Source organism: Pinus tabuliformis, chromosome Q (genome assembly GCF_031772625.1).
Source record: "Pinus tabuliformis cultivar Carrire ecotype Pingquan chromosome Q, CPIR1, whole genome shotgun sequence".
NCBI lineage: Eukaryota > Viridiplantae > Streptophyta > Pinopsida > Pinales > Pinaceae > Pinus > Pinus tabuliformis.
The window spans coordinates 1,195,857,004-1,195,875,722 of record NC_142296.1 but is presented as its reverse complement, the minus strand read 5'-3'; the positions used below and the strand labels follow the sequence as shown (position 1 = coordinate 1,195,875,722).

General features: G+C 36.3%; 1 protein-coding gene across 8 annotated transcripts; it reads right to left on the bottom strand.

Moving 5' to 3' along the window:
• Positions 1-3,810: 3,810 nt before the first annotated feature.
• On the bottom strand, positions 3,811-18,221 carry LOC149224018 (T-complex protein 1 subunit epsilon-like). Of its 8 annotated transcripts, XR_016249499.1 has the most exons (5): positions 18,007-18,221; positions 17,716-17,916; positions 7,326-7,491; positions 4,553-4,639; positions 4,402-4,459 (listed from the first exon to the last, which is right to left on the bottom strand). XR_016249499.1 is itself a non-coding variant. In XM_089385993.1 (3 exons), exons 1-2 carry the CDS (start codon positions 7,552-7,554, stop codon positions 4,392-4,394), a joined length of 297 nt encoding a protein of 98 aa, XP_089242119.1. In that variant the 5' UTR covers positions 7,555-8,382; the 3' UTR covers positions 3,811-4,194; positions 4,367-4,391. The 8 variants fall into 8 exon arrangements, 4 of the variants coding, with proteins under 4 accessions (XP_089242119.1, XP_089242120.1, XP_089242121.1 ...); XR_016249497.1 differs by lacking the exons at positions 17,716-17,916; positions 18,007-18,221 and adding an exon at positions 3,811-4,194 and having other exon boundaries at positions 4,367-4,459; positions 7,326-8,251; XR_016249500.1 differs by lacking the exon at positions 4,553-4,639.
• Positions 18,222-18,719: the final 498 nt, after the last annotated feature.

Sequence of the window (18,719 nt, the reverse complement as noted above, 5' to 3'; positions counted from 1 at the left end):
GTTCGCTTTAGAGAATGCTGAAATCAAGAAGCAGGTGCAGGAGTTGCTCAAGAAAGGGTTCATCAGACCTAGCACATCACCATATGGGTCACCAATCGTTTTGGTGAGAAAGAAATATGGCTCGTGGAGAATGTGCATTGATTACCAAGCACCGAATAAGATAACAATCAAAAATTGTTATCCCCTTCCTTGCATAGATGATCTTTTAGATCAATTGAAAGAAGTTGTTTATTTCTCCAAGCTAGACTTGCACAGTGGATACCATCAGGTCAGAGTTGCAGAACAAGATGCATGGAAGACTGCTTTCAAAACAAAGCAGGGATTGTATGAGTGGCTGGTTATGCCTTTTGGCTTAACTAATGCTCCTACTACTTTCATGAGATTAACGAATGATGTACTCAAACATTTTCTTGATGGTTTTGTTATTGTGTATCTGGATGACATTCTAATTTTTAGCAAAATGTGGGAAGAACACTTAAAGCATGTTAAGCAGACACTAGATGTTTTGAAAAGAGAAAAACTTCATGTTAAACTCTCAAAATGTGAATTTGGCAAAACATCTCTGAATTATTTGGGTCATATAGTAGGGGGTGGTGAATTGAAGATAGATCCCTCTAAGGTGGCAGTCATTGTAAACTGGCCTAAACCCAAATCTGCTACAGAAGTTAGAAGCTTCTTAGGAGCAGCACAATATTGGAGGAAGTTCATTTCTAACTTTTCCTTAATTGCAGCTCCCTTACATGCTTTAACTAGATTGAACAAGGCTTTTTAGTGGGGAGGAAAATAGCAGAAAGCCTTCGACACCTTGAAAGAAAAGATTAGTACAGTGCCTATACTAGCACTGCCTGATCTCCAAAGACCATTTGAGATCCAAACAGATGCTAATGACTATGCCATGGGAGTAGTGTTGAAACAGCACGGTAAACCGATATGTTATCATTCTGAGACTTTTAATCCTGCAATAGTTAACTATCCTACATATGATAAAGAATTGTATGCATTAGTTCAGAGTGTGAAAAAGTGGAAACATTACTTGATGGGCAAAGAGACAGTAATACATATTGATCATCAACCACTTCAATATCTACACTCCCAAACTAAGTTGCATCAATCAAGGCACTATAGATGGATGGGTTTTCTACAACAGTTTCATTTAGTCATCAGATATGAAAAGGGCATACACAATAAAGTTGCAGCCATGTTATCTAGACCTATTATAAATGCATCTACTATACTTAAGCATAATTTCGTGCTACATGAAAGCTACATTGAACAATATGCTCAAGATATAGACTTTAAAGATGTATATGCAACTTTAAGTCAAGGAAAACGAGTAGAAGAATTGGATTATCATATAAAGGACCGTCTCTTATACCATTGTGGGAAGTTATACATTCCACAAACTGAGAGAGTAAAGATAATTAGAGAAGCACACACTTCTCTAATATCAGGTCACTTTGGGGTAAGTAAAATAGTTGCACAGCTACAAAGATTTTGTTATTAGCCAAAAATGAATGAGACAGTTTCTAGATATGTAAGAGGGTGTACTATGTGTGCTAAAAGCAAGCCCAGCAATAGAAAACTAGGCTTGTACACTCCATTACCAGTTCCTTCTCACCCTTGGGAAAGTGTTTCCATGGATTTTGTTGGAGGACTACCTAAATCTAGGAAAGGTCATGATTATCTATATGTTGTTGTGGATAGGTTCAACAAAATGTGTATTTTGATACCTTGTAATAAATAGATTACAGCTGAACAAACTGCAAAACTATTTTTTGAACATGTATGGGTTCATTTTGGATTACCCACTTCCATTGTATCTGATCAAGACACCTGATTTGTGGGGAAGTTTTGGTCAAGTCTGTGGGAACTGATGGACACCAAACTAAATAAAAGCACAACTTTTCATCCACAAATTGATGGCTAGATAGAAGTAGTCAACAGGACAGTGATCCAGTTGCTCAGAGGATATTGCAGCAAACATCTTAAGCTTTGGGATGAACATTTTTGTTATGTCACTACAACAAAACCAGCGATTTGCCCCAGATTTAGCGCCAGATTTTAGTGCATTTTTTTTGTAATTGTGATGAGCAACCTGGCGCTAAATCTGGCTCTATTGTACAATTTTTAAAGTGTCCTTTTTTGCACCTGATTTTGCATCCTTTTTCACACTAGATTTTGCATCATTTTTTACACCAAACTATGCATCATTTTTTGCGTCAAATTTTGAACCAAGATTTGCATCTTATTTTATGACAGGTTTTGCTTCTAGTTTTGTGTCATTTTTTGCATCTATTTTTCATTCTCTTTTGCTTCCTATTTTGTGTCATTCTTTGCTTCCATTTTTGCACCATCATTTGCATCAAGTTTACACTGTATTTTGAATCCAATTTAACGTCTTTTTATGCATCCATTTTGTGTCAGTTTTTGCATCTAGTCTTACGCCAGGTTTTGTATCTAGTCTTACACTAGTTTTTTCTTCTATTTTTGCACCAGCTTTGGTGCCTATCTTTGCACCATGTGTTGAATTTGATTTAGCACCAAATTTTGCATCCATTTTTGTGCCCATTTTTGCATCTTTTTTTGGACCATTTTTTACATCCACATTTATGTTTGAGTTGTCTCCATTTTTCCCATCTCATTTTGCACCATATTTTGCGTCATTTGTTTCATCCAATTTTGCATAATTTTTAACACCATCTCTTGCATCTAATGTTACATCATTTTGAGCATCCAAATTTGCATTTATATTTGCATCTTATGTTGAGTCATGTGTTGTGTCCACCTTTGCATCTTATTTTGTGTCTAATGGTACATTCAATTTAGAGCCATTTTTTACGTCTACTTTTGTATTTGTTTTTGCACCAAGTTTTGCATCCAATTTTAAGCTATTTTATGCCCCTTTTTGCACCATTTTTTTGTGTCTACTTGTGTCCAATGTTGCACCATTATTTACACAGACTTTTTCATCCAATTTTGCATTTTTTTGGTGTCTAGTTTTACATCGTTTTCACCATCCAAATTTGCATCTTTTTTTGCCTCATTTTGTGTCCACATTTGCATATAATTTTGTGTCTGAGTTCGAGCCTAAATTTGCATGTGATTAGGAATCATTTTTTACATCCAATATGGCATCTTTGGTTTCACCTTTTTTCAGCCCCATTTTGCATCTTGTTTTATGTCTTTTCTTACATCTTTTTTTTTTTTCCTTTTTTGCACCCAAGTTTGCATCCCAAATTTACACCATTATTTGCATCATCATTTGGCATATTAATTTGTAACGTTTTTTGCTTCTTTTTAACGCTCAACTTTGCATCTTATTTTACATCTAGTTGTTGTCCTTTTTTGCATCTAATTTGGTGCCCATTTATGTGTCCTTGTTTTTGCCCAATTTGATATCCTTTTGTATGCCATGTTTTGTTCCCTTCTTTGTGTCAACTATTGCACAATTTTTCACTTCTAATTTAAAACACTTTGTATGTCAATTGTCTGCATTTTGTATTAATTCCTAGTTTAACATCCAATTTTACTTTCAATTTTGCATCCATGGTTACATCCGCATTTGACTTCTTATATAGAGTATATTTTTCTTTACATATATGACCCCCTTTATAGATTCATAGTGAAATATATGATAGTTTCTAAATATCATTAAAGCAGATATCACAATTCAAAATCATTTGTAAAGAAATTTAAGAGAAATTGACAACATCCATCCAAAAAAATAACAATGTGTCATTAACAACTTTCAAAACATGTATAAAATAGCAACATAATACTAATAAAATCAGTATTATTTTTAATCAAAACTAGTAAAATTCAAATATGATTAACAAATCAAAATATTTCATGAATATCGTTATTCTACGATAAATTAACAACATACATAAATCAAACTAATCGTATGATTACAAAATCAAAATGTCTAATTGATATAGGGTAAATTCACAACACCCATCTAAACATAACAATGTCATTCTACACAATAATTTCTTCATAAAAAACAATGCATGTGCATGCCTAGCTACCACCACCAAGATCATCTTGACCATCCTCATTACTCTGATCCACATCATCACCAACACCGCAACTATCATCATCATCTCCTCCTTCACCACCATCATCCTCATCATCTCCTGATATATGTTGAACATAATTTGGATCATTGTCTTGGCAATCATTACCTATAGCATTCTGACAAAAAAAATCAATATTACATGTTAGTATTAATTACATAACACAACGCATGTTTTTGTTATACAATGTTAACCATAAAATGAAGTAAGATATAATATCTAATAGTACTAAAAAATAAAATGAAAATATGGTTTAAAAGTATATTGGAAATCCAACTAAGATTACATACCATGGAGTCCATCCAAACAACAAATTCAACCCATCTCTTTTCCTGCAGCACCTCCTTTTCCAAATGATTTGGAGGTCTTCCATATTTTAGTTCCTATCAATCAGTAAATAGGGAGAAATTAGATAACAATGACTTTCTTCTAGTACAAAATTTATTAAAAAAATATCACATGTTTAATATACTTACAAAGGTTGTTATCAGTGCTTTTAAACCTTTCTGGCCACTACGATGAGTGACTTTTGTCTTGGTTAACCTTGCCTTGGATGCCTTGTCCTTAAACATAAACCAATTCAATTTATTTTCACACAAATACATGTTTAAGATACTTATAAGTATTAATACATTCTAAATAATGTTTAATGAAAAATTCAATACTTGAATGCTCTCATTGCCGACTTTTCTTTGTGTCTTCTAGAAGAGATTCATTCATACTTAAACAAGGGGATATATTGTAACTTTTTCTAAGTTCTGAATTTTTGGATCGAATACTAGAGTCCAGGCCAAATAATGTGCTTAAACAGGTTGATATATTATATCCCAGCGTAACCTCATGGATCCTCAACGGAGTATCCAGTTGGGAAGGTTCCTACTTGCTCACCACAATCTGTATATTTTCTCCAACTTCGAAATTTTGGTTCTCTCCAGCTTCCTGGCCATTGTTTCCCTCAATTTTGGCAGGGTCAATGAATCCCTCATGTTTTCTGTTGTTGTCCATATCAAACAATTTTTCTCTAATTGGACCTGCAGCAATTATGCCATCAACAATAAAAATGCTTTCCTGGCATGCTCCCTTCATGGATTTGACTAAAGATCAGTAGCAGGAGTTACAGGTGGTCCAAGTTCAGGAGTAGATGGGTGGGGTTCATGAAAGCAGTAAAAGGAGCTAAAGAGGGATCTCCTAGTGTCCAAACAGGACTAACTGCTTAAAGACTGGGATCTGCTAATGACAGATTGCTCACCTGGGGTCTCAGGATCAGCATGAAAATATTGAAACCATATTCCACAGAAGTGAGATCTTGAAACCATCCAGCATTCTCTCCCAAGTTCCCAGCATCTGGGAGATGAAGGTTGGTATTTCAAGTCCTTCACTTTCATACCTCCGATGAGTGGATTATCCAGAATGAGGTTTCGAGAAAGGCAGGCAAAAAAGAAAATCAGAGTGTTTTTTGTATTCGGTAGCATCTGAAGTTCTGGTCTCCAACAAGCTAATCACTCCCACTAGAAAGCCATAATGAAATTTCCATATGTGAAATTTCTATAAAGACTCTAAGCCTTTTGTTTTGAAATTCTGTAATATGTATACCGACTGAATGTAAATGTTTGTTCACTAATAGGAAAACAAGGTTACTATCTATTAACATATTTCTTAATAGTGAAGAATTGCATTGAACTTCTTTGTGCTATACATATGAATTCTCAGATACTATAAAATATCCGCTGAAAACTAGAACACCTCTAGTTATACTTCAGTTTATAGATCAACTACAGCACAGGCAAACAACCTTATGTCAGACAACAACATCAAATAATTCTGTAGCCATTGACTACAAGATTTGACCACTTTTGACTACAAAACTAACCAGGGCCATCTGGGTGACAACAGATAAAAGAAAGCAGAGAAAATTTGTGTTATGTATATGTTATCTCTTATGCATACAATATTATTATGCGCCTATGGAAAGATGGAACCTCTGCATTTCTTTGGATTTAGGCTATATCATTTTCCTTGAATTAACTAGGTGATTTTTTTATTTTTTTTTCTCATGTAGTAGGTGCTCCAAGGACATAAGGACTCAGTGTATTCTCTTGCATCTTATTGTCTCAATAGGATTCCGAGCTTGGCCACACTTGTGTATTTTTATTTTCAATAAATTGAAATTGGGATTCTCACTCTGAAAAGATACGAGGGAAAAATATAAACAATACTTGCAAATTGATAGATAAGATCGTTGTTTATCATATGGTAGTATTTAATGATAAAAGTCTGTGCTACAAAAAAACACTGCTTTGCATGAACGAAAACAATGGCTACATAAGATTTTCCTAGATGATATCCTTTATCCCATTTGCACAGTCAGGTTTCTGTCAAGGTCTGCACCTGACACTTTCTCTCAGAGCTTAGCAGCACCAATGAGGATACTCTTCATACAGTTAATTAAAGTTTGCATTTGTTTTCTGGAATGCAAAGATGCGGGATATACACATGCACAATCCAAAGCTCCATTTCTGACTGTATCAAAAACTGCAAGAGAAGGTCCTACTCCATGAACAGAAGAGCATCCCATATAATCCTCTAAACCTATTGCCCTTTTCAATTCATCCATTTCGTCCACCATGGGACCTTCAAATACAACAATAAGTGAAGTGCGAAGTGAAGATGATGGAGTTAAATAAGGATGTTGAATTGCTTGGCACATAAGGAAGTTGACATCACTCATGTCTGTGAAATGTTTTCGATTCCTCATAGATGTATCAAGTGCATTTGAGCATTGTCTGGCCAGCTCCCAAAAGTCCCCTGTTTCATTGATATGATGGGTATTCATAATAGCAGAATGGTAGAAACCTTCGTGCCCACAAGAAACCAAAATAAGGGTCAAGGGAAGCAATACAAATATTCACACAACTGATCAGAAGAAAATTAATAAAAAAATAAAGGGTATACAAATTGAGATATACTAATACTGTTTGTAGCTGATAGAACCACACACAATTGCTTTCTTACTGAATACAAGTGTATCTATACAACATATATACCATGAACAACATGACTGCTCACACTAGAAAAACCCAGTTCATAGAGTGCAAGAAATCATGCCATAAATAAATTAAACCTACAGAAACCGATAACTGTAAATAAATACAAAAACATACTGTGAAAACTAGACAAAACTTTGAAGCAGCAGTGGTAATTCAAAATAAAATAAAGCAATGTGCAAATATGGAATTGGCAAAACCTTACCAACACTATGATCAGATAGGCTGCTGCCAACGAGGCTTCTGCAGTCAACCAGAGTTATGACAGAGTAATGCTCCCAGCGATTGCCAAGCTCCTTGAGAACGGAAGTGGCTTTAAGCCCAGCTGCTGTTAAAGCTCCACACATTGTTGTTCTTTCTGTCTTGCAAACCTGTGATGGCAATCCATCAACATCAAAATTGATACTCATGAAATCATAGAACTTATAGTTCATTAATTTATAATGATATAACGTAGAGAACAAAACCTAGTGTGCATTTACTGGCATTAACAATGCACAAATGTAAGACCTCATGGAGGGACACCCATTAGCTGACCTCGTTGGTAAGTACAACAGAGAAAGTTACACTCAACACTCTATGGTTTGTTTTTTAATCGCATTTTCTATGCCTCAATTCAGAGAGTTATGGTGGATTCTCACCACTTTTTTGGTATGTTAGTTTGTTAGATGCCATGTATGGAGAAGTATTACTTAAATGCACTGTTATGCACTCTGGAAATTTTTAATTGGCCCCATGGAAGCAACCAGTCAGGTACCTTAATTTATGTGGCACTTTACTTCAAGCAATTAAAATACATAGTCATATTTGGTCGGGTTTAGTGATGACAGATTACATGGACTAAATTCTATGCTGAAATGAAGTATTTCATGGTAAAACTAGGAGTTACTTGTTGAAAATCTGAAATGCCTAGCATCTGATCAGATAATTTTATTAATGTCCAATGAATGAGCATAAATGGATAAATGGGATTGAAGAATATAACCAGTACATGTACAATGTGGGAGTGCAAATGCAACTCCTAGAAAATGCCAAAGCTTATAAGACTTCGTAAATTTTATACATCAAACGTATGTACAGTGTACACAAGCTGACTAACATTTAAAAACAGTTTCCAGCGGGATTTCAGAAGTTGTCCCTTTAATAGTTCTTATGTTTCCTGGATGCTTGACGAAGCCTGCCATTAATGAATGGGAGATCCAAGGAGACTCCTGGTCATTCCCTGGGAGTTTTCATTTTGAAAACATCTCTTGCACATCACTAAGCCTCTAAGCTCTTGCCCACCAAAGCCCAGATTGGACACCATCTGGCCAATTACAGCTTTCTTTCTAGTGCTTCCAGTATATAGTGGTACCAAGAGACAGGCAGCAGCACTACATCAACTATCAGATCTGTGAGACACCAGGATGCCCTCTGCGCTTGACCAACAGGATGTTACAAAACATCTCACATCAGATCTCCGGACAGCTCATGCTACACGAATAATTAGGATAGCTCCTCCAGAATTCAGCCTAGCAACAAGACATATCTCAAACCAGATCTTCATGTTCTTCCAGCTTCTTTGACCAGTCACCTCATATCCAAGGACATATCATACTACACAAGTAATCAACATGCCTCCTCCAGATCTTGGCCACAAGTTGCACCACCCCAGCAACAAGACATAATCTCAAACCAGCCTATATCCATCTTAAGTCCGGATCTACCGTGCGTCGAGAGGGATCAAATCTCTTTTCACTCTAAAAGAAATTTGCACCTCAGATTTGATCCCTCTTGGTGCTTGGTAGATCTGGAGTTAAGATGGATCTAATGGATCCATCTTAACTCCAGATCTACCAAGTGCCAAGAGGGATCAAATCTGTGGTGCAAATTTCTTTTAGAGTGAAAAAAGATTTGATCCCTCTCGACGCATGGTAGATTATTTATTTTATTTTATTTCATTAATTTTATTAATTTTTTTAACGTAATTTAACGGAGTCAAAATGTTTTAATTAATAATTATAATTATTATTTTTTTATTTCTATTTTTTTATTTTATCTTTATTTTTATTTGTGTAATTTAACCAAATCAAAATGTTTATATAACATAACAGGACAGGACATCTCTTCCATACTGGGCTGGAGAGTGCGTCTCTACGCAGCTAGATCTTCCTGTTCTTCCAAATTCTCTAACCAGTCATTTATCCGAAGTCTCTCTTCCCTACGGCCTCAGATGTTAAGAGAGATAACATCAGGGGAAGTCAGTCGACCTCTAGGCGAGTCATCCCCTCTAGAAGCGTTGGCTTTTTTCATCTCTTTGCAGTACTTGCCCATACCTGCATTATTGCTTTGGTTCCCTGCTCCATCTCTTAGGCTTTAGCCTTGCTAGTTTTGATTATATCATGATTTTCTAAGACCAGATTTTGCCCTCCACTGTGTCTTACACTATTGTACCTAGCAGTCCTATTGACCAATTTATGGTCATTTGTTGGACATTATATCTTATCCACATTCATTAGGAAATAGTATTTCTGTTTTGCTTGACACACATAAGCCCTCCTTGAGAATTATGATAGCAACAGGAATAACTCCTAGAAAGTAATTATCCAAGCAAAAATGTTTTCAATTATACACAAAAAATACAGTCCAACTCTCATATGAACAGACAGAACTTTCACCTAGTTTTGGAACCAGCTGCTAGTAGGTAAAAAAGCCAGGACACCTTAATATTGCCACTTTAGACATCATTATGGCCACATCATCAAACCATGAGCTGGTTGCTCAAACAATGCACATCTATAGTAGGTTGGACCAGATAGTTTACAAGCAATTTCAATCTAAGATTCATAGATGTCAGTGAAAAAGGAAAGATCACTCTACTTGAAAAATATCCATAAATTGAGATTGTAACAACGCAACTAAATGGCCTTGCAGGTAAAGTGGCACAAGGCCAAGCAGCAGTGGCAAAGCTAAGAGGGGTGCCTTCCAATCCATAGAAAGTACTGGGAATTTGAAAAATAGGAGAAAATGAGAAAAAAGAGAGGTCATAGCAGACAACAATGAGATATCCAAATAAATGGATCACTTCATTAGTGAGCTTGACCCAAGCAACTGAGGGGTCAGTGATTCATCTTAAGCAAGCAAAGGTCTCTTGCAGAAGAATTTCATATCAGGCAAACAAATAATCATATAAAATTCTTAGATAAAAGTTTCAATTTTCCTTTATACTTCCCATTTTACCCTTTTACTTAATTTTTATATTATAATTAATAGTTCCAGAATGATTGGGAGAGGTTCCAACCTCATCAGACATCATATGAAGAAAATAGCATTTCACATTCCATACAAAAGTCACCAGACTGAACTGTTATCAGAATTCCAGCATTTCAAGACAGAATTCTGTGATGACCCATTCTTCATAACCTTTTGCTCTGAATGCAGTGATGCCAAGACTTGGAACAAAGGTAGACCTTGGTAACAAGACACACCACCTGCTTAGAACAAAGCCCAGTTAGGGATGAAACCCCCATCTAAGCATATTGCAGAACCAGCCTCTGCACCAGCCAATTTGATAACAGAATCAGAGAGTGTTTATTTGAACAGTGGCTGATCGTTGAACTTGATATTATTTGATGGATTGCAAACTATTTGAAATTTTGATTTCTATTTCAGTTTTGGGACAAATTTTATACCATCATATTTGATGACTAATTGATGGATATATTCTTATTTTATAGATTTTACAGATGGAAATCTCATTGTGATTTGTTCTGCACAAAATTTCCTGTATTTTGTGTTTGTTTTCTAGTTGCTGAGTTTCCCTGAGTATAGAACCGAGTTTTTCCAAGTCCCCGAGTTTACCTGTGTCCCAGGCTGGCCGAGTTTTAGCTGAGCCTGAGTATCACTACCTTGGTGTGTATCCCCACAGCCTCTGGCATGTATTCACCATCCAAGATTAGAATTCCCAGTACTTCAATAGTTGTTCAAGAGAGCTTATAAGATGCAAAATATTTAACATTGAAGATTAGCAATACCGATCAATAAACAATGTGGGTGTGCATGACGCATCCCAAGACATTGTAGAAACTGTCTGGTTCTCACAAGGCTAGAATTCACCAATACTTCTTGCCTTACAAAGAGATTTTTCTTGTTAAAACAAATGTCAACCACTTATAGTCCATATCCTGCCAAACATATGTTGTGCATCCAATATGTTGCAGGAGAAGTTTTAAAAACGATATAATTATCCCTGACTCAATGACCTTATAGTCCACCGCAAGATGGAAAAATTCACATTGTTAAAATATTTTATGTGAATTTTCAGGCCTTGTAATTCTGTATGTTTGGCCAGACACGAGCATACCCACTTTCCTAAAACATTAATAATCAAACAAGTTCACCACATCATGGAACACTTTGGAAACTTATCCAAATCCATTTGCATTCATAAGGGAGATATTTAGACACAGATCTCAGATCTTACATACACTGCCTCACTCGAGGACGATCTGGACAATCACATCATACTTTCAGGTTGATCCAATTTATCAGAGCGACAAACAACGAGCTGAGTCCCAAGGCACTTCAGATAGTAGAGTAGTGAGACCTCGGGACTCCCCTTAACCCCCTCCTCTGGGAGGCCAACCGGTACCCTCGAGACCCTTGCGAAGGTGCCAAATAGCACATTAGTTCACTCACTTCCAGCACATCAAAGAGTTTAGTACCAGACGGTTCCAGATAGGTTCCTCCCCAGCCCCAGCGGAGCAGCCAGAGACTTATACAGAGCTACTTTCCTTTGGCCTTGGATGTTGGGAGTATCCCTCGCTCCTACACTCCCCCAGAATCATGAAGCCAGACTCCTCGTTGGATACAGAGGACTCCAATAGCGAGCCAGCACCACTGTCTACCCACCTCACCGTCAGCTATCAGACTCGGACATTCTTGACACCATTAACCGTCAGGTGCCCTGGACTTATTCACTTAGCCCTCTACATGATCTGTTATATACATGTTTATGAGGCTGTCTTATTATTAATTTATTATTGTATCCTTTACTTTATTTTATCCTAGTTTTAGCTTTGGCATTTTCTAGGAGTTGCATTTTCACTCCCACATTGTACATGTACTGGTTATATTCTTCAATCCCATTTATCCATTTATGCTCATTCATTGGACATTAATAAAATTATCTGATCAGATGCTAGGCATTTCAGATTTTCAACAAGTAACTCCTAGTTTTACCATGAAATACTTCATTTCAGCATAGAATTTAGTCCATGTAATCTGTCATCACTAAACCCGACCAAATATGACTATGTATTTTAATTGCTTGAAGTAAAGTGCCACATAAATTAAGGTACCTGACTGGTTGCTTCCATGGGGCCAATTAAAAATTTCCAGAGTGCATAACAGTGCATTTAAGTAATACTTCTCCATACATGGCATCTAACAAACTAACATACCAAAAAAGTGGTGAGAATCCACCATAACTCTCTGAATTGAGGCATAGAAAATGCGATTAAAAAACAAACCATAGAGTGTTGAGTGTAACTTTCTTTGTTGTACTTACCAATGAGGTCAGCTAACCAGGAGGTCAGCTAATCAGTCACCCAGTTCTACCTTAAAGAGGAGGGACTTAGATAATGCACGGTTTTTGTGCCACAACTCATCAGAGGAGAGAACACTGCTCGACTCATGCTACTGTTCCTTAAATTTTGTTTTATGTTTCAGACAGGGAGTTCCATCCCTTCATCTACAAGGAAATAACATAAAGTGGCGATGGATCGATATAGAAGTTAAAATTATTTGGATCTAAAGGAGTGGTGGTTTTATCCACTACTCCAGCTAGTGCCTAAAAAATATAAAATTTGGGTTTGGTGGTTGTGAATTCCATTGTCACTGAAGGTAGGTATAGCCTAATTTTGGTGTCCACCAGAAACCTATCAATTACTTTGGCTATACCCTCTTTACCCTTCCTTTCATTACACCAATCTTACAAATAGCATGCACTTTCAGAACCTAGTCAAAGAGCCCCCAACTCCAATGGTTTTTCAGACTGGTTATGATTTGAAACCCTGCTTCGTCTGAAACCTCAAGTGTAGAAGATAGTTTTGATTTTGAAATGCTAATAGTATTGACAGTGGATGTCAACAGTATCACTGACTGCCAGAACAATCTGCCCATGCATATGCTCTTCCTTGATTATGATATTGAAGATAGGCAAAGGAAATTATACCAATGAGATAGATCAATGCTTCAGAGAATGAAGATCGGTGGATACTCCTGGACTTATTATGGAGATTGAAGACACAACAAAAGTCTGACATTCCTTAGAAGTGAAGTCAGATGATCTTTGGTATCATAGAGATTTGTTCCTTTCACTTCTTGATAGTCACCTTACTAGCTAGTGCCAGTGAGAAGTATCAGTGAGTTCTGAGGGAGCAACATATCTTTTCTTACTATGCCAACTATATGCCCTAGACTTGAATCTAAACAGCGAATTGTCAACAATGGTGTCTTGTAACTTAAAAAGAAAAACTCAACAGTGCCTTGTGGATCTTAAATTCAACAAGTTTATTTATGCTGGTCTCTGTAAGATTACAGTCTTCATTAGGGGTTCTTTCCATGGTCATATAAGATGATGCCATTTGATGCTATTGGTTAGATTACATATAAACATCGAATTCTCAACAATGGTGTCTTGTCACTTAAAAAATACTCAACGGTGCCTTATGTATCTTAAACTCAACATGTTTATTTATGCTGGTCTCTGTAAGATTACAGTCTTCATTAGGAGTTATTTCCATGGTCATATAAGATGATGCCATTTTGACGCTATTGGTTAGATTACATATATATGGAGTATCGATTCCATATTAACTATGCATCAATGCCAAAATATGTCGCAGAGAAGCAATGCAGATTGATGCCATTCAGTCAAACTGACTTTGTTGTAGAGGAACGTGTCAGTCGACCTGTGTGTTAATGTTATACATAATGCAGAGGAACAAAGTCTTATACATCGTGAGCCATATGAACTGTGTAGAGCCAAGAGCCATCGGTAATAGATTTGGCAGTAACAACATACCAAGCAGCTCTGCTATTGCTGTTCAATGAAGCTACGAAGCTGAGCTGTGTAGAAATTAAATCTCAACTAAATTTGGAAGATGAAGATCTTATTATGAGGCCGAATTGACTGGGTTTGGCTGAGCTCATTTGGAGGAGATTTTTGTTGGTTTGACTAGCATTAACTTTCTGGTTACAACATCTTGTTAACTGTTGTTTGGCTGGACTGTTTTGACAGTGATTGGGCAAGTAATTTTGTATGATGTACTCTCTCTCTCTCTCTCTGTGCTAAACTTTTGAAGAATAATAAGAAGATTTGATCAAAGGGTTTTCCCCACATTGGGGTTTTTCTCTAGCATCCGCCAAATATTGTGCCCTCTTGTCTTGACTTGTCTTATTCTTATTGTTTATGTTCTATCTGCAAATACTCTCAATATTTATGTGATTGCTAATCTGGAAATTTATATTGGGCTAATAAGGAAAATTACGTAAATTGCTCTAAAGCATAAGAACATACCATTGTTATCTAAAATTAACAATCATTCTATAATTAGCATGATTAAAATATAGAAAAATGTTATGGAGTGTCCAAGTAGTGTAGAACAGAGAAGAAAGAAAAAATACCACAAGACAACCATAGGGTTGATAGAACCATGTTTAGGCACATTAGATATTGCTTGGTGACAGAGTCTTACACCTTTGAAAGGAATATTTGTTTCCCTACATTTCTATTGAACAAATACAAACCTGAATATGTTCTAAGGACTATCATGGAGGGAGTCGAGATGACCCACAGGACCCATAGCTGAATACACAAGGGGATTTCAATGCTTACACCTTTGAAAGGAATATTTGTTTCCCTATATTTCTATTGAGCAAATACAAACCTGAATATGTTCTAAGGACTATCATGGAGGGAGTCGAGATGACCCACAGGACCCATAGCTGAATACACAAGGGGATTTCAATGCTGGAAATCTAGTTTATAGCATAGTAGCAAGATTTGGTCATATTGCTCTTTATTATATGGAAATTCGGCAACAGTACAAAATTCAGTATGTTTTCACTGCAATGCAGATACAGAACAGTTCACTTACCTTATAATGTCTTTGATACCCATCAACATATAAGCCCCAAAAAAACAGAGCAAAAACCTCAAAAAAATAAAAATAACAGTAAGAAAACACTTAAAAATAAACTACATTGCAAAATTTTCAAAGAATAAATTGCTTTTTCTGGTTTTAGTGTGTTCTGAGGATGAAATTCTTCTAAAATATGGAACAAAACGCTTATTTTCATACTGAGAAATATAGATTTCCATATTGGAACCATGCTGCATTTCTTTATTAGGTATTTTCCATACTGAGTTGTATTTGAATACATATTCGGATTCAAATTTTGCTACTATGGTTTATAGCCATTCCTAGTTACACGTATGTTGAAATCAGGGAGGTCAAGGTAATCAGATAAATTGTCACAACAATTATGAACAAGAGGCAACCTTCCTTGAAATTCTTGAACCTCCAGTAATCAGAAAAATTGTCACAACAATTATGAACAAGAGGCAACCTTCCTTAAAATTCTTGAACCCCCTACCCTTGCCTGGATTTGCTCACGGCGCCAATCAGTCCTCATGTACATGTACATCAAAATATTTATTATATAATTAACTATAAATTTGTTAACATTAAAAGGACAAATAGATCCTCTGTTCATGTAGAGATGCTCACTGACGACCATGTTGACAATGGCGATGAGAGGGAGAAACTGCCGTGATATCCAATCTTCAATATGCATATTTTAGATAATAAAGACTGACCTACTAAGTTAACCAAGTAGCCGTTATACAAAGTACACATAAATGAAGCTCAAAGCTAAGAGATTTTTTTTCTCACTTTCTTTGCTTCCCACACAAACTATTACTCGATTTCGATTTTTCTTATTAGATTCCAAAATTTAATGAAATTATCTGGCTGGGAGCATTGTTGCAGTGCATGGCTTTTATCCACTATCTCCACTACAAATTTTGAAATGACAACAAAAAATCCATTAAGACCGGAATCTCCCCACAACAGTGAAAGCAGAGTTCATTATTCAAGAACAAAGTAAAGCGAACCAAATACTCTAAGAGCAGGACATGCATGAGTCCTCAAGACCCAGATCCACTAGATTGATTGCATCATTTTTTCAGCTGGATGAAGCATTGATGACCCGGTAGATGCACCAGTCATGAGCAAAAATAACAGACGATCAGTGATTCAGAAGCACCCTTACCAAGCACAGTTGAGATCATCCAGCTATAATTCTCAGCTTATATCTTGTAGACACTAGACAGACACCCATCACCAGGGTTCTCCCTTCCACACGTAACCCGTCAAACTTTGCAGTCCGATGAGCTTCAATAAAGTTTGCCAGGATAGAATCCAGCCTGGTTTATGGCCCTGCATACCTCTCCTTTGACGCTTAGATAAATTAGGACTTATTTATTTTCTAGGCTTCTGCTATTAGTCTCATCTTCATTGTATCAGGTTTATCTGTTATTATAACCCTTGAAAATCTGATAAGGAAATCTAAGAGATGCTTCTCCATATTTGTGAATGGCATTCTTCGTAAAACTGTTGACATAGACTAGTGCACCTAAATCTGGTGGATTTAAACTGGTTACCTACTAACACGTAACCAGAACCAGCCAGATGCTCGTCTTCATTGTATCAGGTTTATCTGTTATTATAACCCTTGAAAATCTGATAAGGAAATCCAAGAGATGCTTCTCCATATTTGTGAATGGCATTCTTCGTAAAACTGTTGACATAGACTAGTGCACCTAAATCTGGGGGATTTAAACTGGTTACCTACTAACACGTAACCAGAACCAGCCAGATGCTCAACAACATTGGCTACAAACAATTGAGATAATCACCCCTTTGTTATTTTATCATTCGTCATTCTGTTAAATCTGAAATCTTATTTGTAGTCTCTCCTTTTCAACGAATACCTTTAAGCACTCCAGCATCAATATATAGTTTTAGTCCCATTAACCTAATGTCCTTTCATCATTTGTGGACATTTATATAATTTATTTCTTTATTCCGAAATTCTTCTTAAAATTATTATTTCCATTTCTTTATGAACCTTCTGCTGTCGAGCAATTGGTGTTATTTTGAGCAAAATAATTTGTAAACGAAGTTTCTTGGTTAGTGAAAAGCCCGCCAAAAGTACCTCTACGCCAAGTAGATCCCTGGAAAGTGTCTATCTCTCAATGTTAGTGACATCTCAACGCATTCACCCATTCGGGAGCTTTCGTAGGCAGTCAGCGTCGTATGTAGAGCATCTAGCTCGGCGGGCCTCACAGTTTGTGAGGAAGAGTAAGCAGATCGCAGAGTATTTGCTTATTTCACTCTTTTCGGAAAACCTATAAATTTTTTAAAGTAACTGCTACTTACGAATCATAAGTTTTTTAAAATAAATTCTACTTAGTTTCATAATTTTAGATTTTTAGGGGGTTTTACCGACCCAGAAATAGAGATTCAATAAATGGAAGAGAAGCTTACTGATGGTGACATCGCCGTCGAGGCTCTGCAGCATCTTGTCCATTCCCTTGGGGCCGAGTGAGGTGCGGAGGATTCTCGCAACGGACCTGGCGGCCGCAATGTTGGCCTTCTGAGCATCTAAGCCTCTAATTCGAGTCTTCTGCTCCTGCTCCTTTATTATGATAAATGGCCTCCCATACTCATCAAATGCCAGCGCCATCCCTGCAAACAGTAACAGATTGCAGCACAGAGATTAAAACCTAAACATACAAGAGTGGCTGCTAAAAACACACTGGATTTTGAACCAGAAACCTGAAATGCGTGTACTCCTCTCTGTGTGGAAGACTGAATGTGCGGGTGGAAATCCATTGAAGTTAAAAATGGAACATGCCTTGGCGCCGTCAATGGACTGAAGAACCGATCGTGGGGTTCGAGTGTCTGCTACTGGTGAACCCTAATTCGCAAATCTCTGCAATCTCGTTTTCGCTCCCGCCCTGCGAAAAGCGAACAGATCCTCCTTCTTGTTCTAGAACATAAACGAAGTTTGGGTTGGGAGGGGTTTTGTAAAGAAAAGTAAAGCTTTACCTTTTTCAAAAATGCTAATTTCATAGTGAAAAACAGTAAATACATTTTTTTATTTTCACATCACTAGTTAAGTAGCTATACACTGCTTTTGGTTCTTGGTTAGGTTGGAAAATATTTATAATAATATAATTTTATGGTTGTTGTTTAAGTTTATTAGGTGTTATTAAAACAATAAATACATTTTTTTTATTTTCACATCACTAAAGAAGTAATTATATAATGTTTTTGGTTATTGGTTAGGTTATAAAATATTTATAATAATAATAATATAATTTTATGGTTGTTGTTTAAGTTTATTAGGTGTAATTTTTTTTAATTTCAATTTAATAATTTTTAAATGGAAAAATATGATTTTAATTTGGTTGTATTGAAAATATTTATATGTTTTTACATATAAGGTGGGTGCAAACAAAGGAGAATATATAGTAAGTCTATTTAAT